Source organism: Tenrec ecaudatus, chromosome 8 (assembly GCF_050624435.1).
Source record: "Tenrec ecaudatus isolate mTenEca1 chromosome 8, mTenEca1.hap1, whole genome shotgun sequence".
NCBI classification, from domain to species: domain Eukaryota; kingdom Metazoa; phylum Chordata; class Mammalia; order Afrosoricida; family Tenrecidae; genus Tenrec; species Tenrec ecaudatus.
The window spans coordinates 93992092-94018131 of NC_134537.1; the positions used below are offsets into that span (position 1 = coordinate 93992092).

A 26040-nucleotide genomic window follows, 5' to 3' on the forward strand; every position below is an offset into this window, starting at 1 on the left:
GGAACAACTGCAGGAAGATGATGTCATCATGGGATGACGAGGCACACTGTCGGAGGAAGGGGATGCGTGACACCACAGAACCAAGCAAATGAAGAGTTCAAATAACAAAGATAAAATGCCGCCCGGACAAGGCAGAGAGATCAAGAAGGGTTGAAGGTAGAGAACTGACTTACTGTATAAAAATGGATTTTCTGAGCAAAGCTCATGTCTTTAAATGCCAAAACCTTTTATCAAAGAGCTTTGTTGGCAATCTTTCTATTATACACTCTCCGTCTCCTCCATAAACTCAGTCCCCATAATGGAACAATCCGGGTGACTCAGAAAGTGCATCCCGTGCTCTGCTGTGCGTGGAGAGAGCCAGCTCCGAGAAGTGACTGACCACGCACTTTGCTAGAGCGGGTCCCTCTCAAGACTCCAGGCCAGCCTTGCCCTTTTAATTCCTGTCATTCCAGTCGAGGTAAGCCGGGGGAGAGAAGCAAGCCTCACCCTTCTAGTTCACAGCCACCTGGGAAAACTGGGTTTTCTTCAAAACAACTTGCAACGTTTTAGAAAACAGCCTACATACTTGTGCTTCCCTGAAGCTGTCCTAGAGAAGTTTAACCTGATGTAGACAGAACCCGCCATGTCATAGCGGGTTAATTAATAAAAGGAAATGAGAGTACAGTATATGTGCTTGACACGACGGATGTATGGAATGTGATAAGAGTTGTACGAGCCCCCAATAAAATGATGTTTTAAAAAGAGAACATTATAACTCAACGGAGCTGCCCAACGCCTTAGTACTACCACATATAAGCAAGTGCCATACTGACACTGATGGATGCCAAATGCAAATAGGATGGGGACATCTGCTGGGGACCCACCACTTGTCTCCTACATCAGCTCTTCATTAATAAATAAATATTAAATTTATTCTACTTTTTAATATTTTCTGCTTTCTTTTGATTGATGTTTTTATGTTTTACATTTTTATTCCTGTTGGTTTTCCTGGTTTTATGATTTTCTACATATGAAATCCAGACTAGGTAAATCTAGAGAGACAGTAACTGGATAAATGATTCCTTGGAGAAACATTTAATTAATGAGAGGTTGGGGGAAATGGGGAGCTAATCACGATGAGGACAAAGATGAAGAAAATGTCCTAAAACTAAAGGCGGTGATGACTGTACACTTATGGAATCGTGTGATTTGTAAATTTCATGCCAATAAAATTGTTGAAAAATAAAAATAAAGTAATACTTGCATCAAGTTAATTTTCCTAGAATAAATATTAAAATATAGAATACAGGTTGTCATTTAACTTTTGAAGCCAAGAGTTTCCCATTTATTTAAGAACATTAAATTTAAAAGCTAAACATTTCCGTCTGTATGCCAAGTGTTAATCAGAGAACTGGAGGACCGCCCTCAGGGTGCAACAGTGAGCTCACGGTCATGCTCATGGTCATGGGTCATGACACTTGAGCCTAAGGAACACACAGTCTCATTCAATGAATAGCACATTTCTGTTCTTTCTTACAATGAGTGGATTGAAGATGTTGGGAAAGTGGGTGGAGAATTAAGAAGATCCGGGCCCTCACCCCCCCTCCCCCTTCAATGATAGAAGTTCAAGGCAGTTACAAATGGAGCTAAGCAATCCTGCTATTGAATACACGAGGTTTCTGAATTTGGGGATTGAGAACAAAGTTCTTGGTAACTTCAGAGGACACTCAGCTTTCCAAGGGTAGGTTAGGAAGTCAAGCCGCCCACTTACCAAGCAGGTTCACAAACCACTGATGGACAAGAATAACCATGGGTGTTTTTCTTTAAAACAGAGCCGACGGTGTAGTTAATATTCAGTTCAATGCCGCAGTCAACCGGGGCGGAATGAGACCTAGAATGGCTGAACAGCTCACCCAGAGACCACAGCTAGCGAACAGTCTATAAACCTCGACTCTACTGCACACAGCCGCTTAGATGGTGGAATCTCTTAAGTAGGTAATAGAAGTACTATTACAGAGAATGCTGTAATACTCTGTGTTTATGCTGGGGATGTGTATGTACACATGTGCAAAGTATATGTGTGCACAGAATATATACACACATATCAAAGAAAACAATAATAATTAAAAGAATTGAATGGTTAAAAAAAAACTATTATTATCTGGCTTTACTCATCCCTGCTTTTATCCAGGATGTTCTTTCAAGAATCTCAGGACTATGTAAACCAAAATCTGCCTATAAGCATATAAATCATGTAAGCTGGTGGCTAGGGGTACTTAAATGCAGCCCACAGGCCGAGCTTTAAACAGACACAATGCAGCTCATGAATTCATATCAACAATGCATGCTCATACTTGAGAGGCAGGAACCTTGATGAACTGTGTTATTACTTTTTAAAATGCTCCAAACATACATTCCAAATCCTAGCGATGCATCTGAATATGGAATCCTGCAGCCCTTCTTCATGATCAAGTTAAAAATAGACTCCCTCTGGGAATTGTTACTATTCCCTTACAGTACCCTTAGCTCTCATTACCACCCTCGCTCAAATGCTCTCTCTCTCTCTCTCTCTCTCTCTCTCTCTCTCTCTCTCTCTCTCTCTCTCTCCCTCCCTCCCTCCCTCCCTCCCCTCCCTTCTCTCTCTCTCTCTCTCTCTCTCTCTCTCTCTCTCTCTCTCTCTCTCTCTCTGGTTAAAAATCAGCTTGACTCGTTTACGTAGCACCTGTTATGTCTAAATGTTCTAGCTGACTTCTCTTTGATACAAACGCAGGTACAAGAAGTGTGGCTTATTGGCTTCTTCCAAGCTTTCTCCGCATTCTCCTCATCATTTTTCGTCCACGGTCTACACCACACCAAAGACTGCCCCGCTCTTCTCCCCGTGGCGAGCACGTGACCGGCGGCGGCAGCAGCAGCTTACAGACGTCCACAGGGAAAGCAGCCGCAGAGACACACCAGCCCCTTTTCATAACTCAGCTGATGTTTTTCTCGGGGAGGGGGCACCCACAGGACCTTTAAAGGTATTCAAAAGCTTTCTGCATTTGCTGCTCTCTTAGAAGGTTCTCCTGCTGACGCCACGAACCATCAAAGCATCTTGTCTCCACAGACAGCGTCGCTACCAGGTGCCCGTGACCTCCTCGGGGTGAGAACGCACCTCCTCCAGGCAACAGTTCATACTCTTTTTATAGCGACACTTAAATACCACCCAGCAGGTCCTATTTTCAACTACATACTCCAAATATAACTCACATGAAGTCTTTCTGAGAATTCACATCAGGCTTTTCATTTATAAAAAACTTCACACTCTTCTTTGTTTTGGACTAAGGCCTGCTTCTTCCCCTCGGGCAATTCTTTGAGAGTAATCTTTGGAGAATGCCGCCACCTCAGAAGAAGTTTTCCTGGATTTATATCTGAAACATTAACTGGTTCAACGATTGGGTATATACTTACTTCATTGTCTAAACCAATAGATGCAATGGAAACATTGAAACTTGGAAGCGTGCGCCAAGTTCACTGAGGGGAGACATCATTTAAGACCAGCCCAGCACTTAGATTGAAAGAACCCTTACAGACTTCTCATGGGGTTTTTCCAACTCCTTTTTTTCTCTCACAGACCATTTTGTCCAAAAGACATCTCATTAGGAATTTCAAATAAGATGAGAAGAGAGCAAGCATTTCGGGGCAGAGTGGTAAGGGGTTGGGGGCCAGACTCTGAAGGTTCTATGAGCCTACACTGAGCACCTATGGACACAACCCAAACCATACCGATGAATGAAGACACAAAGGCAGAGGGAGGAGAAATGTCATTGGGAGGCTTTATCGCTGTAGTTATTCAAACACATGATGTCTAGCCCCTTCACACAAAAGCCAGATCAGTGTGAAAAGCGACAAAGCTTGAAGGGCCTCTAGTTGGCCACAACCTGAGCCACTGACACACATCACCTCATGAAGATAATCTCCATAATCACTCTTGGGGGAGAGATACTCATGTCCCATGAGAAACCAAACCAAACCAAACCAACCACCAACCAAGAAAAAAACCCTAAGGGGCGTGCTTATAGCACAATATTGGGCTTTCTTTCCAAATATGTCTGACACTGCTTACTTCAAACTACAAAAAAAGCCTTCCAAATGATATTCAGAATTAACATATTTATCTATATATGTATATGCATACATATATAATTTCTTGAATTAGAAAGATTTCAGATGATAAAATGTATTCCGTGAGTTTTATAAATAGGTTAACTGGTACTACAGACTCAGGGTCCTTTACAATGGACTGCTCCTCTAGCCTCCCTAAAAAACAAAACAACAGAAAAACCTCACAAATATCTATAAGGGAACAATCAAGACTTTCTTGCTTTCGAGTAGTAAACACCACACTAACTCTTTGGAACACTGGCTGTTACTTCTTCAGGACTCCACGGCGAGAAAGCGAACAGTCAGGATGCATTCACAGGCAAGCTGGGCTCTCATGAAGGAGGACCACCTAGGTAGGCGCCTGAAGCTCTGAGGCCTAAATCAGACAACACCAAGGCCTAGATACAGTCTTCAATGCTTGAAGTAACACAGGAAGGGAAGAGAAAAGTACAAAAACGGAGAGAGGATCCTCTGTGGCTCCAGGATAACCTATTGGTAAAAATACACAAGTAGGGCAATGGTCTGTGTCATATGTTCAATCCCCTCTCTGGCTGGAAGGAGCGAATCACAGGGCAGACAGAGTGAGCTGCCTGGCACCGAGCTTTCTTTAGTACAAGAGCATGTGCAGTTCCGTTACTCTGCTTAAAACAGGTGATTTTTTTTTCCGAGTTTGACCTTTAAAAAATGACCTACCTCTAAACTTTAATGAATGATTTGGCTTTTTGTTTGTTTATCCATATGTAGCTGTAACTGATCACAAACCCTATGGAAGTTACATAATCTGTTGTCAATTAGAGATTATTAAGAGTGCAGGGGTGGAGTTTAGCCTGTCAATCAGATTGCAGCTTAATGACCTCATTTGGAGGCACTGAGGAGATAAATAGCTTGCTGGAGGCAAGGCACACACACACACACACACACACACACACACACACACACACACTGTGAGACATGCCTGACAAAACACATGGAGCTACACTAGTGCCCTGGAGCGGGAAGAGCCACATAGAGATCCCTGCCAGTGCCGATATGCTTCTACCACCCCTGGAGCCACAAGACTTTCCACTCACTTCCCTGTGATCTTATTGTATGTGGTGTCATTGCATGTGTTTTGGGAGTCTGAAGAATTTATAGATTGGTATTGGACATAAGGCCTAGTATCAAACGTATGGACTGGAATATGGACTGGGCTGGATACTCTCTTAATATACAATTGCTCATAAAGCTGTTTCTTATACACATATGACTGTCTATGAATTTGTTTCTCTAGTTAACTCAGACTACCACAAACCCTCATGGTTATGAACCTGCATTACATAATTTTATACTCCCTAATTATCTTTCTTGCAGTCCAACAAGATGCACTAATCTTTATTTAAAATGTGTTCTCCTCTGTTGCCTTTTGGAGTCTACTGTGTAAATGATACCCTCTCTTGACTAATTTCTCCATCATTTCACAAATTCCTCTTCCCTGGAGAATACCAAGTGAGAAAATCCCATTAAAACAAGATTAAGCTTTTAGTCAACTGGATCTGTTATGGAATGGGTGCAGGCAAGCTACACACAACTAAACCTACAGCCATTGGGCCACTTCTAACATGCGACCACCAAGGCTGTAAAGCTTTATAGGAACACATAGCTCCACTTGCCCACCCCACCCCTCAAACCCCAAGAACCTATATACAAAGAGTCTTCACCAAGTTTGTGGGGGAAGATGGAATGAAAGGATAATACAACTTTTCCAGGAACAACTTCACACCCCTTTGCATCGTTGGAAACCAGTTCTCAAAGAATAATAGCTAAGTTCTTTTTAGAAAGCAAGCAAACACAAGCGAATCCGAGCAGGAAGGTTCCTGAAAAAGAGGAAGGTCTTTAAAGAGGTGGACGCAGTGGCTGCAGCAATGGGCTCGAAGGCCGAGACTGTGAGTATGGTGCAGGAATAGGCGATGTTTCATTCTATTGCCCGTTAGTTAGAGACACTCGAGGCACCTAACCACAAACACCATCACCCAAAGAAATGACTCCCTGGTGCTACAATGGCTAAGTACTTGGTTGCCAATTGGAAAGCTGCAAGTGTGAACAACCCATTAGCGGCTCCACCAAAGATTTAGAGGTCTGTTCCTATAAAGATTACAGCGGGAAAACTCTATGGGACAGTTCCACTCCGTCACGTTGAGCCAATATAAGATCAGGTTGGCAATCCATAACAAACAGAAGATGGCTTACAGTCGTGCGACAATGACCAGGATGCAATTTATGAAATAGGATATTAAGCGCATTGGAATTTAGTTTATACTTTTTCCTTCATTAGGAATCACCTTTCACTCTGTCCAAGGAAGCCTCCATGGTATAGGGTTGTGTGTTGGGCTGCGGTCCACAAGGTCAGCAGTTTAACACAAGCAGACACTCCTTGAAAGAAAGGTAGAACTTTCTACTCCATAAACAACTACAGTCTCAGAAACGCCCTGGGTCGGTTCTACTGCGCTGTATGGAATCGCGAGGAGTCCGCGTGGATCCAACGGTCAGAGCTTGTTTTGGGTGTTGGATGCTTTACGTGAGAAACAACCCTCCCTGGGCTCATTCAAAACAGCATGTGATCAGTGGGGGGCACCTGCTTCTTTGGTTTCAGTATCAAGGCTGACCACACTTAGTCAACACACAATGGGCCCCGAAACAATGTTGCAGCCCAAGGCTGTACTGAACAAAAGGCTTATGTCCAACTACTGCATGCTATATGCCAAAGAAATCCAGAAGCAATGAGCCCAATGGACACATTTCAATAAAAATACCATACATACTCAAGTATCAGCTGACACAAATATCAGCTGAAGCACCTAATGAGTGTATGCTGCAAATAAAAAATAATTCAGGTCAAGCACCCTACAGCATGTTTTAATATTAAATCTAGCAAATATATTGAGAGAGGTATTATAAGGAGAACGGTCTTTGCTCTTGCCTCGAAATGAAACTGAATGGAAAGAGAAGAAAAGAGGAGGGATGGTGGGGGTGGAGCAGGATAGTCACACAAAACAGTGAAATGGGAGAAAAAAAGTTTCAATGAAGTTGTTCTTATAACCGGGAGTAAAATCCAGATTTCTAAAGAAGTGGCGTACACTTACCTCAAGTGAGGAAGAGGCTGGAGTTTGTTGTGAAAGAGAATCAATATTTTACGTGACCATTTCCAGGTGAAACGCCACTGTTATTTGCAGTGTCACTTCACTGTCATTTCCCCCAGTAGAGCGAGCAAGCACACGCATATTCTTACTCTTGGGGTGGGCAAACAGGCTCTCCATTGCACGATGGCCACAAACCGTCAGCACACTCTTGACAGAGTCTCTCCAACGAGATGCTAAGCTTTTCTAAGGTGAACAGTACTCACTGGACCGGAGCACATAACTACATTCAGTTTTGGATAGCCTTATCAAACACATTCACATCTGCCTACTAATGTACTCAGAGCCCTGCAGCATACCATAAAGGCTACCACTAAACTGTTAAAGCTTCACTGTAACCATTTTCCCGTCAATTTTCATTTCTGACATAACTTGATAAAAGCCTCACAAATCCTCTCTCGGAGACTCATTATTTTCCACACTAGTAACACTGCACTGAAAAAAGACTTGTACATCTACAGTAGAGTGCTGATGAAATAAGTATATAGACCATATTTACCAGGCCACACTCTGCACCTTTTAATTCCTGTCCCAACTAGACATTGCACCTTTAGAAACAGCAGCATTTACACCAAATAGAAGTAAATTTTATCATACCTGCCTTAACATGATTAGGTCTTTCTGGATTTTTCACATGCTAATTTTAATGAAATGCATTGAAAACAGTATTAAGTCATAAGATAGGATTAATCTTTCATCTGGTATGTTACCATATGATAGGATTCAAATTTCTGGGCAAGTTCAAGCAGATCCCAAAAAGAGATCGCTAGGAGCAGTAACTTTCAAAACAGAAGTCCAGAATCCAATAAAAATTTGTATAAATCACATTCTTTGACATGTACATCACAGTCACAGCTCCTGAATGTTCATATTCCTTGTCAATAATTATTTTTCATTAGATTAAATTTACATCAGATTTCCAATGCTATGAATTCCAAAGTTGACTGCTGCCCCTTGAAATAATCAGGATAGGGAAGAATGTATGTTTTTCTAGGAAAGCTAAAGTGCAAATAATTCACACATTCCACAATGACCTGGATGGAATATAGTCTGTTTCTGGAGGCAATCAAAGTGTCACGGGGAAAAGGGACCAACTACAGTCAGAGCTGCTTCCGTTTTGATCTGCAAATGTTGTTTTGTTTCCATGGTGAACATACCTTTTTGACCTTCCCTACGTTCTCAAGGCCTGCTTGCAAACAAAAGTTCGACGCTGCCCAATTATTTGCACCACAGACTATTCCAAATCTACTCATCATCACAATATTGCTGAGTAAAATGGAAACCCTGGGCACTATGACTTCCTGAGCACATTGAAGTCTCAAGCAACCACGACCATCCCCAATGGAAACATCAGCAGTAAAACAAACATGGAATTAACACAGCAAGCAACAAATACATATAAAAGCATGCTTGATCAAGTGATCTTTCAATAGGTACCTTCAGCAGGTCTTTGGAGAAATCACTGCCCTCATTCACTCCTTGGAGGTTGGCAATGAACTCTTGACAGGTCATCTTCTTTCCAATATTCTGTAGTAGAGGCAAAGAAGGCATGCCAAGATTAATTTTTAAAGATGGAGCTACACAAAAAAAGAACTTATTTGGTTTTGAAGACATGAATGCACTCATATAGACACCTAGACATATGTAATACAATTTAATATGCATAAGTATATGGTATATCATATAACTTTGGTATTAAATATTAATTGCATGATTTTGCAGAAGCTTATTTTAACCTTAGAAATGTTGAAAAAGAAACCGTGCTACATTTATGTAAATAATGAGGTTTTTGATTAAAACAAGATACAAATGACATTTCTGAGCTGACGTCTGCTGTCAAGATCTGTAAGGAAATTGAGGTTGTGCTCCACTTTGCAGCTCACAGGACAGCCTGCTGCAATCCCAAAGAAGCTGGAAGAAAACACAACGGTTGGGCTTTATTTTATTTACATTCCTCAGAAGAATGGCAGAGAAACACTTTCGATTTAATGCAGGTTTACATCCAGATTCCTGCAATACCGCAATAAAACAAGTCACATACACCTGATGATTTCCTACTGTCTCTAAGTTATGCTTACACTAATCCATCACCTATTAAATGTGGAATAGTACTCTGAAAAGTTTGGAATATTATGAGAATTACCAAAATGTGACAAAGACACACAAAGTGAATCCAAGCTGTTGGGAAAATCGGCTGATAGACTTGCTTGATGTAGGGTTGCCACAAACCTTCACTTTGTAAACGTGGCGCTTTCTGTGATGTCCCAAAAAGCTAAGCACCGCAAAGCAAGGGACTCCCATAGTATCGGTACTGTCAGCATATTCTTGTGCCAGTTCTGAGCCCCAGTTCCCACAGAGCAGCTTGCATAACGCCAGTTGGCACGTGTAGCCACAGTGCACCAGGTTCCAGGAGAGAAACACTAAGCTTTTATAATAAAGAGGAGCATATGTAACCACTGGCTCTTGAAGGAGATGCTCCCTCTTCTCCTTAAAGGCTCTAAGTCAATCAGTCCATTCCTGTGGAACTGGAGCTGCCTACTTTAGAGACGGCCTCTAAGAGACTGCAGAACAAAGCAACCAATGCATCTACTCACAAATATTGTGTGTGTTCATATGCGTATATATGAATAAAGAGACCCGGGGAATTTTTCACTGTCCCCAAGAAATTTCCAAAAGTGATTTAGGGATAATAAATTTTAAGCAAAGAAAAATCACCTTAATAAAAAGTAATTAAAACAAGTAATGTAAAAAAAAAAAGACAAAATATTCAAAAAAAGAGAAGATTCCTATCATTGACCATGAAAATGATCATAGTTGCCTTATCAACAAGTTTGGAATGTTTGTTCTTCAATTGACTGGAAATCTGAGCTAAACAAAAATATATACTATGATATTTTGTTTTTAGGTTACTGTCTCCCCTTCACCCAAGTTCACACATCTATCAACCCTCTAGCCTACAACCCCTTGTCCCTCCACTCCACTCCCGGTCATCATCAAAGCTTGTGACATTTTGGAGTGAAAGATGATATCATTTTAAAGAGAAAGCTACTGGTTGGTATGGGGGGGGGGGAGGTCTTCAAAACTCCAAATTAAAAAATTTTAAGAACACTGCTTTAGACGTCCTACACTGTAACAAAAACACACGTGTATAAAAAGGGCCTTCAGAAAGTTCCAGAAGAAAGCCTATCACCACATAATTCCATTTTTTATGAACCTTTTGGAGCCCCCTCACATCTATATCTATATGTGCAGACACAAGCACATATAAGGATGATTCAAAAAGTTTGTGGAAGAATTACAGTGTCTTTCATTTCTGGTTTGCCACAACCTTTTGACGCCCTCTTAAACATATTTCAATATCTCAGTTTTCCGGGTGCTTTCTAAACATATCAGGTCCCACAATGCAACCCAGGATAAAACAGTATAATCAACCGACATTTGAATATGATTTGGGCAGGGCATTCTGTGGTATCAGTCACTATACAAGAAATTTTTAAAACACTTTAACCCTCAGAGTGAAAAAAATCGTTTACTTCAATTCACATAGCAGGAATTCTTAAGTACCAAATAGGGTTTGTAGCACATTAGAATAAAGCGATGGAAAAAAAACCTATAAAGACAAATAAAATAGCATAAAGTTCCTCTTAATGTAATTTTCTATGATGGAGAAACATCAATTCACTGCACCTTTCAAAATATTTGCTTTATGGAAATAAACCTACCTACTATAATAACCATTTTGAACCCTACTGTTTAGCGATAGAGACCAAGTTGTGCAAGCGTCCCCACTACCTGATCAGAACAGTTTCAACGACTCCCAGAGAAGCCCATACCCATTAACCATCATTCCTAAAATCTCCTTCCGCTCCCACTAACCAGCTGCTGGCAAACCACTAGTCGTTTTCAATTGTATTATGCATGCATGGGCTCAGGACATTTCATATCAATGGAACGCCACCTCTCAATGAGCATAATGTTCTAAAGATGTAGGTGTTCTAGCATAAATGACGCTGTTTCTTTGTACTGTGAAATAAAATTCCACTATAGGACTATACCACATGATGTTCATCCATTCATTATTTGACATTTAGGCCATTTCTGCTTCTTGGTTATATTTTTGCAGGGGCATGTTTTCAGTTGACTCTTAGTTTGTATCTAAGAGGGGAAATGAGTAATATAATTGTGGTAGTTACATAATCACTTGCCAACTTGAGACTATCAAGAGTGAAGGGTTAGAGTTTAGTCTGTCAACCAGGTCACAGTTTAATGGCCTCTTTTGGAGGTGTTAAGGAGATAAACAGCTCGCTGGAGGCAGGGCACACACTCACTTTGTCAAGATATTCCTTTTGACAAGTCACATGGAGCTACCCTGGTACAGCCTGAGCCCTGGAACTGGACAAGCCATGTGGAGACCCACGCCAGCGCAGAGATGCTTCCACCTCCACTGGATCCACAAGACTCTCCACCCACGAGGCTGTGATCTTCCTGAATCTGGCATCATTATGTGGCCGCATGAGCTATAGAGGAGTTTATGGACTAGCATTGGCATATGGGGTAATATCAGACTTATGGGCTTGATCAGGACTGGGATGTTTCTTTAATGTACAATTGCTCTTTGATATGAAGTTCTCTCTGGATGTTTCTCTAGTTCACCCAAACTAACACAATGATTAAATTTATACTTAACATTTCATGAAACACTTTCCAAGGCAATGGAAATACTTTACAATCAGTTCCAGCATCCTTACCACTTATCTTTTTTCATATTCAGTCATCACGCCCAGTCACTGTAGTCTTCATTGGCATTTCCCTAATAACCAATGGTGTCAAGTGTCTTTTCACATGCCTATTGCCCATTTATGCATCTTTTTAAAAAATTACTCAAACAGTATAAAAATGGCTACATTCCCTGGAGGCTCAGTTCAGGGATGGTCTAAATGGCTGATGTCATTACTTACCAAGATATCCTGGCCTTTATAGAGTTTGAGAAATAGAGTAATGTTGGGTTTTTGTTTTTTGCGTATTTTTAAGTCATTTTATTGGGGGTTCTTACAGCTTTTAATATCCCATACATCAATTGTATTAAGCATATTTGTACATATGTTGCCATCATTTTCTAAACATTTACCTTGTGTTTGAGCCCCTGGTATCAGTTCCTTTCCCCCTGTCTCCCCCACTCTCTACCCTTGTGACCCCTTGATAAACTATACTTTTCATATCTTACACCGACCACTGTCTCCCTTCACCCATGTTTGTTCATCCCCCTGGGTTGGGGGGCAGGGGGATTATGCATTGACCATTGCAGTCAGTTCCCCCTTCCTGTCCTCCTCCTCCCCACCCCACCCCCGCCCTCCTGGTATCACTCACTACTCCCATTTGTTCCTGAGGGGTTTATCTGACCTGGATTCCGTGTGTCATGATCGCTTATTTATATCAGTGCACATGCTCTGGTCTAGCCAGAACTGAAAAGCAGGACTGGGGTCATGATAGTGGGGAATGAAGAAGCCTCAAAGAACCAGAAGAATATTGTGTTTCATCGGTGCTATACTGTGCCTTGTTGACTCATCCCTTCCTTCTGATCCTTCTGTGAGGGGATGTCCTATTGTCTGCAGAAGGGTTTTGGATCTCTGCTCTGACCCCCCTCATTCTCAACACATTTTTTTTTTTTGCTTTGGCTCTTCTAGTGCCTGTTACCCGATTCTGTTGACCCCTCATGACCGCACAGGCTGGTGTGCTTCTTCCATGTGAGCTTGTTTCTCTGCTGGGTGGCGGCTTCTTTCACTTCAAACTGTCAAGACCCCACTTTTGACAGCCAGGCACTATCGGCTTTCTTCACACTTGCTCATGCACCCAGAGAAATCACTTCTTCAATCTTTTCCTTGCATTTTCCTACTAAACCTTTGACATCATCCCTTATATAGCTACACTTGCACCTACAACTATATCTACCAGATATTTAGAGCCGAATTTTTCAGCACTTTTTAATGTAGTTTTTGTGGAAAAATTAGGTCGCTCTGCCAATATTCGGGTATATATGGTATATGTATGTACTCACATATCCCTTCCTGAGTACATATAGCATACATCTCTGTAACGTATAGTTTTCTGGTTATTACTATTGTAACATTATGTTTAACATAATTGCCATTTATTCTTGTGTACCTCTTGATGTCCTTTATTCTTGCATATCACTTTACCTTGATCCAGATGCATCGAATTCCCCCTATTGCACCATGCCCATCACCAGAATTCACATGTCTACTAGCTAGCATGGGATTTCTAGTATCCATCAACAAATGATGCTTTCTGTATGCACACCTAATTCTGACTCTTCAAAAGTATGAGCATATAATATTTTGTCTTTTATGATAAACTTACATCACTCTGCATAATTTCCTTCTGGATTTATCTGTTACATTTCTCAGATTTGTTCTTTCTGGGCACTAGATCTTTGGCAGATATGTCATTACTAAAGTATACACCCCCGACACCCCCAGTCTGTGGGTCTCCTTCCGCTCTTGGCAAATGTTCTAATGAATCACAGTATTTAAGTTTTAGGTAGCCCCAGTTATCAAATTTACGATCCATTGTTCAGCTGTTACATCTTTGTGTTTGAAAGTCTCTTCTTGTCCAAACTGTTTTCCAGGAACATTATAGTTTGAGCTTTAACACGGAAGTCCTTAATCCTTTTCTCGTTTTTGTGCATGATGTGACGTATGGATCTTGGCTCATTTCTGTGCAATCGAGGACCCAGTTTTGACACTCATAAAGTTTTGACCATTTCATAAAGAGACTGCCTCTTCCTCATTGGATGAGCTTCATCCATCTGTCAAAAATCCACTGCCCACAGATGGATGAATATTCTGGGTTCTCAATTCTATCCTATTGGCCTGCCACTGGTGTGGAACTACTGGCAGATTGTGCTGATTACTGTGGCTGTATAATGACCTAAGCTTACAAAGGGCGAGGCCTCTGACTCCGGTCTTCAATATTGTTTTAGTTATTGGGTCTCTCTTTCCTCTCCAGATGAAGCTGGAGAGATGTGTGTCTTTCCCAAGTCATTACAAAACGGTATTTGGATGTGGGCTGCCTTATATCTACAGACTGCTTTGACGGTGTTGACATGTTTACAACTTCGCTGAGCAGGCTCTAGTTTAAGGCAATAAGGAGCTGCAGACAGCAGCTTGGAAAACAGGAAACTAGACCATGTGCGCATGGTACGGCCGGTCTCCCGCCGCAGCTTTCCTTGGATGGGTCTTTGACACTGTTGGCTAGATTACTCCTCGGCATTTATCCTTGTGGAGATTTTACAGGAAATGGCATTTTCTTGGTCCTTTTTGACGTTCTTGGTAAAGGAACTGAATTGACTTGTGTGGTCGCAGATCCGCTGTGTTACTTTACTGAACCCTCCAACTGGTTTAGTAACTTTCCCTTGAAGTCTGGGATTCTCTAGGTAAAGGATCATGCTGGGGGGGGGAGGGGAATGTTTCCCTTCTTCATTTTGTATTTATGACCTCATTCTTGCCTTTTGAATCTGGCTGGGACTTCTAGTTCAATACTGAATCCGAGTAGTAAGAATGGGCCTCCTCTGTGTCTCATTCCTGTTCTCCATGGGAATGCGGCCTCTTTGCTGAGGACAGTGATGGCTGTTTTGCATGTAGGCCTTCAACTTTCCTGAGGGATTTCCATGCTTTTCCCCAACAGAGGGTGTTAGTCAACGCCGTGTGATCCAGAGATGATAAATAATAAAATCCAAGAGCGAAAGAAGGAACTGGATTAAGAGATTAAATTCTGAGCCCCTAGGTTTGCAGAGGCAATGAATTCACAGTAAAAGCTAAATATCTATTTGCTGGGTCCTCAGGTGGATTAAGGCTTTTGTGAATCCCTTCTGACCACTGAATAGCCGTGCTTTACATTGCTATACATTGAAAAGCAATGTACAGAGTACATTGGAATATGAAATATTACAGAGTAATTGGTTTAAAATGTAATACCTTATCATTTGTTCTCCCTTTTGACTCATCTAAGCCTGCGATTTGTCACTGCCAAGGTCTTGTGAGCTATTTAGAAATTCATTTACAAGTTTCACTTTGTGACCAGTTTCCAATTGGTTCCACCATGGTTCCACGACATCTGTGATATGTTTTAATTTCTTGTCAACTTCTTGAGATGTGGTGACCTAACATTTGGTCTATCCCGAAGAACAGAGAGGAAAAAAGAACATGGTATTTTGCCATTGCTGATAGAGCGTTCGATAACATTTAGTTCGTTTGTAGAGCTTGTCAAGGCTTTTTTATCCTAATGATATTCTATCCACCCGTTTTTAGTAATTATTGAAAGTTGGGAATTAAATACAATTTTTCAATTCTTAATATTCAATTGTTTGGGGCAGTTTTTCAAACCAATGATGTCTTATCCTCCTTAATGCTTTCAACTAGATCTTGTTCAGGTAAGTTAATATGTATTTTTGTGCAAAAAAAGAAATCCACGCATAGTTTGTTTGTGCCCTCCATGCGGTATTTTTTTATGAAAGTTTGTAAGGCCATCATACACGCTATAACATGGACGAACCTTGAAAACACTGATGAGTGGAAAAAGTCAGTCACAAGTAGCAGCCCCCTTTCCTTTATCTAGAACAGTCAGGTGTACAAAGACCAAAATGGTTGTTGGGAGCAGACAGGAGGGACAGGAAATGGGGGTTCATTGCTCACAGGTCACCGAGTTTCTGTTCAGTGTGTTGGGGGGAATAGGAAATAGAGGATGGTGGTGGCCGAATATGTTAAATATAATGGTCGCTGATTTCTGTGTGTGAAGAATGATGGAATGAGAGGTGTTTTTTTCACACATATATATCACAATTACAAGACAGAAGAACTTTACTTCTTAAGGTACCCATTCAATCTCAGACTCTTGAAGCATCTTACCACAGAGTAAAGATAAAATGAGTGTTAGCCATAGAGAAAACATCTCTAGGACGCCTGAACTTTTTTGTTACATCAAGCTGTACCAATGACTGAAATCGTAGTAAGCAAGCAAGCAAGCACTTGATATTGAGCTCCACGAATGGCCATCGTTCACTACGTTGTCAGGGTTCTACACGTTTCTTTTCAAACTAACTTACAAATGTAAAAGAGAGCAAAAAAAGTAGACCCCAGTACTTTCCCTTATGCTAAACAACTTCCCATCAGAGCAAGAAAGCCTGAAGATTTGAGAAGGTCTGCAGATGCATCAAGAGACACAGAAATAGTCCCTTGAAATCAAGGCAGCATCCCCAATCAAACCCGAGATATGCTGATGGATATGAATCTCTGGATCACTCACTGTCTTTGAAGCAGGAGCTGTTAAATCAAAACTAAAAAAGCAAATTAAGCCCACTGCCATTCTGTCAATTCTGACTCATAATGATCCTACAGAACAGAGTAGTATGCCCCCCAGTGGGTGGGCGCCAAGGCTCTAAATCTTCACTAGAGCAGAAAGCCTCATGCTTCTCCTGCCGATGGGATGATGTTGGGGTTAGCAGTCAGTATGCAACCCACTTACAACACCAGGGTGGCCTTAAAAAGACAGCAATCTTCACGTGGAAAATCTGCACATAGTATTCTATCTCAGCCCTAAATACCAAGCAGGTCCAATGATCAATATTTAGCCAATTACCATGTTATCTTTCATGAGATAAAAATATTACTAAAAATTGAAAATCCTATGGAGAGGGTTCAGATTCACCAACAAATTTAAGGACATATCTTCAATATATTCCAATATATTTCCAATATATTCTTTCAATAAAAAATAAAGCTCTTTCACCATTTATTTGCTATGAAAGACATTAAATATCTCTGGGGGTGGGGGAATCTGTGGATTTACCATTTGGGAATAACCTGATCATTTTTTTAATTTTATAAATCATTTTATTGGGGCTCATACAACTCTTATCACAATCCATACATACATCAATTGAGTAAAGCACCCTTATACATTCGTTGCCCTCATCATTCTCAAAATTCGCCTTCCGCTTGGGTTCCTGGAATCAGCTCATTTTCCTTTTTTCCCTCCTCCTCCCTCCCTGCTTCCCTCACCTCACAAACCCTTAATGATTTATAAATTATTACTCTATCCTATCATACACTGCCCAGTGTCGGTGTCTCTCCTCACCCACTTTCCTGTTGCCCATCCCCCAGAGAGGAGGTTACATGTAGATCCCTGAGATCGGTTCCCCTTTTCTACACCCCCTTCCCTCCCGCTGTCACCTCTCACCGGTGGTCCTGAGGGGTTCATCCGTCCTAGATTCCCTGTGTTTCCAGATCCCTACTGCACCGCTGTGAATCCTCTCGTCTAACCAGATCCGCAAGGCAGAATTGGGATCTTTTTTTTTAACCACGTTTCCATTTAAAAGAAGAAATCCTCGCTCTAACCATGTTCATCCACGGGGTTTGGGAAAGGAGTTGTCTTAAATGTAGATGGTGCCCCGGTCCAGAGTGCCAAGTGGGTCAAATCCTGCAATTTTCAGTAAACCACTGCCCGAAACTATCTCAGGCTTTGTAAGCTACACGATCTCTCCACTGCAACTTACTCAGCCCTGCCTTCGCAGCATGGTGATGGACGCTAACTGCTATGGCCATGTCCCGCCCATCAAGCTGCATTGATGAAAACAAGCAGCAGACCAACACCTGGCGGGCGCATCATTACTTTGCCAATCCTTGGTGTACACGAAACCTCAGAGGAAGGGCCCGGGTATCGAGGTCAACTTCTTTAAAAAGAAAGCACGCAAATAGAACCTGGCATCCGGAGGCATGTTACCTTTTAATTCCAGGCTTTCTCGTTATTAAACTGAATGCATTTCCCCACATGCTGAGTAGACACTAACTTTCACCTTTAGTGCCAATAATGACAATTGGGGGAATGAGACCTTCCGCAAGGTGGCCGTCAGCCTAGCGCATGATTAAACTGGGTTCTAAAGGTTCTCAGTCAGAAAACACAGGGTCTTGGAAGCTTTGTGGAAAACACGCTTTCGGAGAAACTAAAGGCACTCAGCAGCCACTGGTAAAATCTGGCTTCAGAAATCACGAGATATTAAAAACACAGCAGGCAGGCATGCCCTCCCACAGCACAATTCCACCTCCTCCTCAACATGTTACAATAAACGGTGAAGAGCACACTGGATTTGGTAATGACTTCAGTTCTGCGAAAAGAGCCTGCTTGGCTCCCGGTTTGGTGTGCGTTGCTTGGGTTATACTGCCCTCAGGTGTCCATTGCTGTAATGCAAAATGAAGGAGCAAATATGATGTCTTGTAAATGCTTAAACTCATCCTGATTAAGATCAAATTAGGGAGATGCGGCTATAATAAAGAGTGTTCTTTCAGGGCAGAGGTTGTACACTGGTGCATATGGGGGCTGGAGGCACAGGGAATCCAGGGTGGATGATACCTTCAGGACCAAGGGTGTGAGGGGCGATGCTGGGAGAGTGGAGGGTGAGTGGGTTGGAAAGGGGGAACTGATTACAAGGATCCACATGTGACCTCCTCCCTGGGAGAGGGACGGCAGAGAAGGGGGGGAAGGGAGACTCCGGATAGGGCAAGATATGACAAAATAACAATCTATAAATTATCAAGGGCTCATGAGGGAGGGGGGAGCGAGGGAAAATAAAAGAGAACCTGATGCAAAGGGCTTAAGTGGAGAGCAATTGATTTGAAAATGATTAGGGCAAAGAATGTATGGATGTGCTTTATACAATTGATGGATGCATATATATGGATTGTGATAAAGAGTTGTATGAGCCCCTAATAAAATGTTTTAAAAAAAAGTGTTCCTTCACAAATGCCAATGAAGGCTACTTTGTATTCAAAGTTAAGCATTCAGGGATACTGGAAAGAATGTCGGGGCCTTTCTTTTAAGTCTACTATATTGCAGTTGAAAAAGAGGAAAAGATCAAGGAAACCATATATGAGAACTGGAAAAGTAATATTGCAACACAGCTGTTCTCAATTTTCTTCCAAGGACCTCCTGAAGGGTAACCACAAGTCAAACTTATTTTTACAATAATTCTGCAAATGTCACTAGATTCCCTCCTTCCCCCTGCCACATTTCTTCTCTCACGAGTAAGCATCAGAAGTTTCTAGAGGCTACATGGCATGTGATATATGACAACAGATTAGACGCAGAAGGCAATGTGGAAATCCAGCTTTCTTTGCTTGAGCCAGATGATAGAGATTTATAAAACTTTTAAATGCTATTCTTTCCCCTAAACTTGTTTTAAAAAGTATAAATGTCATACAAAGTATATTATTTATACAAGTTTATGCATGTTATTCTTAAATCTGTTACCAATATCCTGACATTTTCTCCATAGTACAAAGAGATAAAACCCCAATAAACAACAGCTCTTCAAGGTCCCTCAGGAACATTTTTAAGGAAAATAAATGAACTTCTGAGTTTTCAGACTACTGCAATAGCATCGTACCGGTACTTTGTAGAAGTGGTGCTTAGAAAGTTTAAGAGTCAGGCCAAGACCCAGGCCTCATTATCAAATTCCAAAGACTCTGTACTCTACTGAGCACTTGACTGTCAAAGCAAGAGGACAAGTTACCGTATATACTTGAGGATAAGCCGACCTGAATATCAGCCGAGGCACCTAGTTTTACCACAGAAACTGCATTTAAAATGTGCTTTAAAAACTCAGCTTATACTCGAGCATATATGGTAATAGGTTTAGGGGTAAAAAAGACTAGGTTTTCTATCACCCTCCTCCTTCTTCCTAACACCTCCCTCCCCAAATCATTTACAAGATTTAAGAGCAAAACTAATTGAACAGTTTCACCTGCTTTCCTAGATCACCTTCTATGAATGAGCCATGCAACCATATAAGGCTCAGCATGGTCGAAAGAGCAGGGCTCTAAGTGAGTGAACAATGTATCAACTAGATACATAATCTTAAGTCCCTAAAAGAACTCCTTTGACTCCACTGATAAAAGTTACCTGTGGCGTGTGTTCCATAAAGAAAGGTTTGTAAAACAGTGGTGCTACCAAATCAAAGACACCTTTACTATGCAAAGACAGCAACACCTGATGCTACGGTTTCTCAACATAGCCTTCCTCTCCAGTGCACACACTCCTGAAGGGGGATTTCCATCTCTCAAACCTTCCGTGAAGAACCGCGCCCTCTCCTGTGTAAATCCTGTCAAAATGGAAGTTTGACATTCAAACTGTTTCTTTTATATTTTCCTGGATTTTTTTTAATGAAAAAGGTTGGCAGGCAAGATTGGGGCAGGAAGTGGGGTGGGGCAAAACGTCTCAACAAAGGCGCAGGTGCACTGTTCTGAGGGTCAAAACCATCTCGCTGCAGCATCCCTGGCCTTGTTCTCATCAACGCAGGTTTCAATGTTCTTATAACTTAATCCTCATACCGTCGTCCTATGACACCACACTGTGACCTCCAGAGAAGTTTATCAGATGGCCTTGGTGCAATCCAAAGAACATCCCCCTGTAACCTTCTGAGTGGGTCTCTGACTTGAATTTGACGGGCCTAGCAAATGCCATTAGAAGACACTGTTTTTATTGGGCTTTGTTTTTAAGGTCTCCGTCTGAGGCAGTGGCTGCAGCGGGCTCAACAGAAGGACAACTGTGGTGAGGGCACAGGACTTGGCAGCGTGTTTCACTCTCTTGGACGTAAAGTCGCCATGAGCCGGAATCGACTCTTAGGCACCTAACAATGACACTAAGACTACGACGTTGCTGAGAGGACTCATCTGCAGCCACCATGGTGCACAGTGATGTGCTCAAACAAGCGCTGTTTGGAACAAACCCACACATGCATGAACTGGAGCTCTAGACGCAATACTTTCAGATTTACCCTTGGATGAGCCCTAGCGTCCAGGGGAAAGAAACTCAAACTCAGCCACTCACTGGCTTGGGAGTGAAGAGAACTGGCCCCGAGGGCTTCTGGGATTATACCTGTTTGAGAGCCAAAAGCCTCAGGGAGCCTATGGGAGTAGACACCAGAACTACAAAGGGAAAAGGGGTAGAGAAGGGGAAGGGGACAGACGGAATAGGGAAAGGAGGGGCAAAGAATGCTAATTGGAAACAAAATCCACCACTGTATGATTAAACTCTGCACATACTGAAATAGACCTCATTCTCTGGAAAAGGACCTCAGTGCTGGGGAAAGTAGGAGAATGGGGAAAACGCTTGCTGGATGGGTGAAATGGTGCACACAGTGTCTATCGCCTGCGCTCAGGCTGCAGTGTCAGTACAGCAGACGCCTAACAATGAGCGATCTACAAGAGAAACAGTGAGGTCCAGGGGGCCCATTTGGACATCAGTCTAGTGCAGCAGCGGGCTTGGACGTTTATTCTAACAGACCACTTTTCTTATTCAGACCGTTTCCCCCAAAATGCAAAGTTAAAAAAAAAATCAACTCTTTCCTCGTTGAATCAATACAACTCTCTTTCAATAAAGCAAAGAGTTTTAGTTAAAATGTAGCATTTATTTTAATGGAACTCTGTATATGTAAATTTCCATTGGCCTGGGTAATTCATTGAGATATTTTAACTATACAAAGGTTTACACTTAGCAAATAGCCAGATGGCCCCAACGATACTTATCTAAGAAGAAACCACTTTCAGACAAAATAAGCTCAATGGCATCAGTAAATTAACAAATTATTATACATATGCATTTCATTATTTTACCATTCTCAACACAAATGGAACATCTGAATTTCTACTAAAACCTTTTTTTCTAGTCTAACTAGACTCCAAAATACAGAAACCACGCCTCCCCCGTGAGCGTTCGCAGTATCACCTCAGTGACGCTACCATTTCGCCACTGAACCTGACTAAACTAGTCAACACGGGCCAGACGGCTCCTGTAAACACGCCTCACTCTTTTCTGATCCTTCTCAAAATGGCACAGAACTTGGGACAGAGTAAGTGCACCGGGGTTATGGAATGAAAAAAAAAATCAGAAAGATAGAAATTACGCCAACATATGACATTGGCCTATGTATTAGAAATTCATTAGTATGCATTCCGTCATTTCATTAGTAAGAGCGTTAGTGGGCCAAAGGCCCAGTGCGCTTTCCATACATCATTCCACAAAGAAAGAGAACCCCCCAGGAAAGACCCACCAAGAACAGGCAAAAGAAGTTCCTTCTCCCAAGTCCTCTTTCCCACAAAAGCATGAGGCCAAGCTGGTGTCAGCCTCTGAGGAAGGTCATGCGGCCTTGTTGCTGCTATGACGTCATGATGAGGAAGGAAGGGGAGATAGGTTATTAGCTCACTCCCCAAGGGGCTGACGTTGCTGGCACAGCACCAAGTAATGGCAAGTGACATGAGGAGGAGGAGACAAGGAGCCGGCAAATAGAAATAATTCATTATCTTCAGAATGACTGATCTGTAAAAGGGGCCATGCTAGTAGGTCCAAGCAGACAATCTGCAGTAAATCAGGCAATCATGATGCAAGCGAAATTACATCCACAATGATGGATCAAAAAACACTTACCACCTAGAAGGAAAATGTATTTTAACAGTGAATCCAGAGGGGGGAAATAAGAGAAACACATTTTCATAAGATTAGTTTGTTTATCACAGCAATGATATAGTCAAACCTAACTTCTAACAGCATGCATTGCAAATCGGAGTCAGAAAAACAGAGTAAAACCTGAACACAGATATTACCGTGGATGGGGCACACATTTTTGTTCTTTTTCTTTTTAAAAAAAATGAAATAAAAAACAAAGCCAAGACTTAATAATCACTAAAAGCAAGCTTTTCAGAATGGCATCAAGACTGTGGTTTACTATTTTCTCTCTCAAAACCAGCAGTCTTCCTATTACAGCCAATTGTTAATTATCTGTGATTAGCTTCTCCCGAGATAATCTTAAAATGTTCATGCAGTCACTTCCATTCTAGTTACACAAGAAAAAAAAGTGCTGCCTCATCTCCAATCTGCTCTTCATATTCCTCAGAGGCAATCGGAAGAAAGGGCGTGAGCAAATAGAGGGGATGTGTCACTCTAAAGGGGGTGGGCAACAGACTTGGCATGAGCAATTAAGACGACTCGCTTTTATTTACTTCTATGTACATTGCACAAAGGATCATGATCACTAAAGCACATCTTTATTTAATGGAATCATCAGGGCAATGGGAACTTTTGAAAGAGGAACTCAAGATAGAGTAAAACTAAAAAAAAGAGTTCTCATTTTATGAAAACCACCCCCATTTCTCCCCCCATCATTACGCATGTTCAGAGTTAACCAGCACGAGCTGCCTCACTACCTAAGAATGTGGATGGAGGTGCCCTCGCGTGCCTGGTGTGAAAAGGCGTCCTTCCTATTCCGAAGTCCTAGTAACCCCCAGGTGGGGTCAGTGCTCTGAGCAGGTAGACATACTCAAAGCTGCTTCTTTCAACGTCAAAGTTACACAGTTGACGAGTCAAGATGTGGCAACTCACTTCACTGTGACCAGAGCACCAGCCTGGGCAATCCACTGACTGACCATCTCCTTAACATGGATGCATTTCAGATGCTGATACTGGTATTTCAAGGGTCACATGATAGGAACCCCCACACCCTAATTTCCACATAGCATATTACAGCACGATCACTCCAGGATAGTTAGTCTAAGCTTACCTCTAATTTATCAATCACCCCAAGGGTCTTTGTATAAGACAGAAAGATGGGTTGTAAAATCGATTCTAACACTGCACCTCATGCTTAGGCACTTTACTGTTTTTCTCCAGGGGCCTTTAAACAGGTACATCCCATAGTAATGGCCCTATTATTCACAACCTTCCTAAGGCCTCGACCCCTTAATATAGTTCCTCATGGGACCCCCCTCCAACTACAAAATTATTTTCGTTGCTACTTCCTAACTGCTATATTGCTACTGTCATGAATTGAGCGACCCCTGTGAAAGGGTCGTTTGACGCCCAAAGGGGTCGTGACCCACAGGTTGAGAACTGCTGCCTTAAACAGTGCTGTTTCGTCTTTCATACTGGGGACTCATTTCAGACAAGCAAATCGCGTGATCATGGTCTAGCGCTTAAAGCGCTGGGCTGCTAGCAACCAAGGTTGAAAGTGCGACTGTGCAGTCATTCCGTGGGAGTCAGACGAGGCAGAATGCTTCCATAGAGGTTTGCAGCCTCGGGGACTCTGTGGAGTGGTCCATTCCGTCCTAGTAGGGGACACTGTGCGTCAGAAACAACTCGAGAAGGCTTTCCTTCTTACCGACTTGTTTTGCTTTTCTTTGCTTTTGGAAGGGGTAGAATTTGTTGAGCAAATTGAACCCACATAGGTCCTGTCAACTCCATTTGTGATGGCAGAACCATTTGCTCCAGTGTTATCACAGGATTTTCACTAAAATTAGCTCTTGTAACACAATTTTTTAAATGATCGGATCAATTATATCATAGCATACCAAGGGATGATCTGGACTTTTCAAGGCCACAGAAAACCTGCCGTTCTGTTCAAACTGAGCACAGAGCTATAAAATAACGTTTGTCCTAAGGATCTAGCGTTAACTGAAGCATTCTCAATTAGATCTACTGTGAACAGTTTGGGGTGTTTTTTTGTTTTAAAAATTATGAAGATGTCACTTCTGTGAAATGTTAAAGTTCATAAACAAATAAAAATGTAAGACATTCATGATGCATTTTAAATAGCAAAGGAGAGGCAATTAGATTGGTTTGATATTTCAACTAATAAAAGGCCAGCTGAGCTGAGCAGTGCGGGAAAGGCTGAGTTCCCAGACTTATTGCTGGATTCAGTGAAAAAGGGGTTGACATTCTCAGAGCTAACTTTTCATCATTGCTTGTCACGCACATCCATAACCAACCACAAAAACAAAAACTCTGCTGCTGCCATCTAGTGGAGAAGAAGGTGCAGCATTCACATTACAAAGTAACTCCAGTCCATATGGTATCCCACTTAGAAATCACGCTTCATGGGAATATATGTAAAATAAAATACATCCCAACCCCAAAAAAGGTTTATGCTGACATACCCACATAATAAACATGCAGAGAATGAGGAAAAACAGAGAGGAAAAAATGGACATGTGTGGGCTTAAAAGCAGAGCTACATGAAAGACATTTTGGGGTGTCCATAAGACAGCGTCACAAAACCTATACTTACATGGCCATGTAGGTCGGTGTTGAGAAGCATCATGGCACAGGTGAGACAATGGACTCCATCTAGAGAGAGATAAAGGGAAGGTTTAATTCACAATTTCCCATTTGACCAACAGATGCGACCCCTTTCTGTCATGCCAGTTCATACTTTACAGACTTAAGAAGGTAAGACACCGAGCTAGGAGGCACAGCCATGCTCATTTTAGGGGAAAATAAATGCACAACAGCTTATTACAAAGAATTCAGGTCACAAATTTGAGCAATGCTGGCGATAATGCCGTTCTCTCAGGAGAGGTGCTGGGCTGGGATGTGCTCTGCAAGGTCAGAAGTTCAAAACTACTATCATCTCTTCAGGAGAAAGATGAGGCTTTCTACACTCACAAAGAATTAGTCTTGGAAATTCCATTCCAGAGGCAGTTCCACCCTGTTTTATAGGTTGCTGTGAGTCAGCATCGACTCAGTGGCAGTGAGGCCAAACACAGCAAAGTCATTGTTAAGACCCCAGACCAAGGAACTGTTTAAAAAACTGCTTTCCAGAGAAGCACTGCTTACGGTGGCCACTGTAAATGACCCTCCCAAGACCATTCTGCGCCATCACTGAAAACCCTGCCCACATCATACAGCT

The 26040-nt window shown here is 41.9% G+C and overlaps 1 protein-coding gene across 5 annotated transcripts in view; it reads right to left on the bottom strand.

Annotated features, from left to right (window-relative positions):
- The window catches only part of PSD3 (pleckstrin and Sec7 domain containing 3), a 527311-nt gene that overhangs the window by 195919 nt on the left and 305352 nt on the right, over positions 1–26040 (bottom strand). For all 5 annotated transcript variants that reach the window (XM_075556571.1, XM_075556567.1, XM_075556568.1 and 2 more), the window contains 2 exons: positions 25420–25478; positions 8730–8819 (listed from right to left, as the gene is read on the bottom strand). In XM_075556571.1, coding sequence (XP_075412686.1) covers positions 8730–8819; positions 25420–25478 — 149 coding nt within the window. The remainder of the gene's footprint in view (positions 1–8729; positions 8820–25419; positions 25479–26040) is intronic.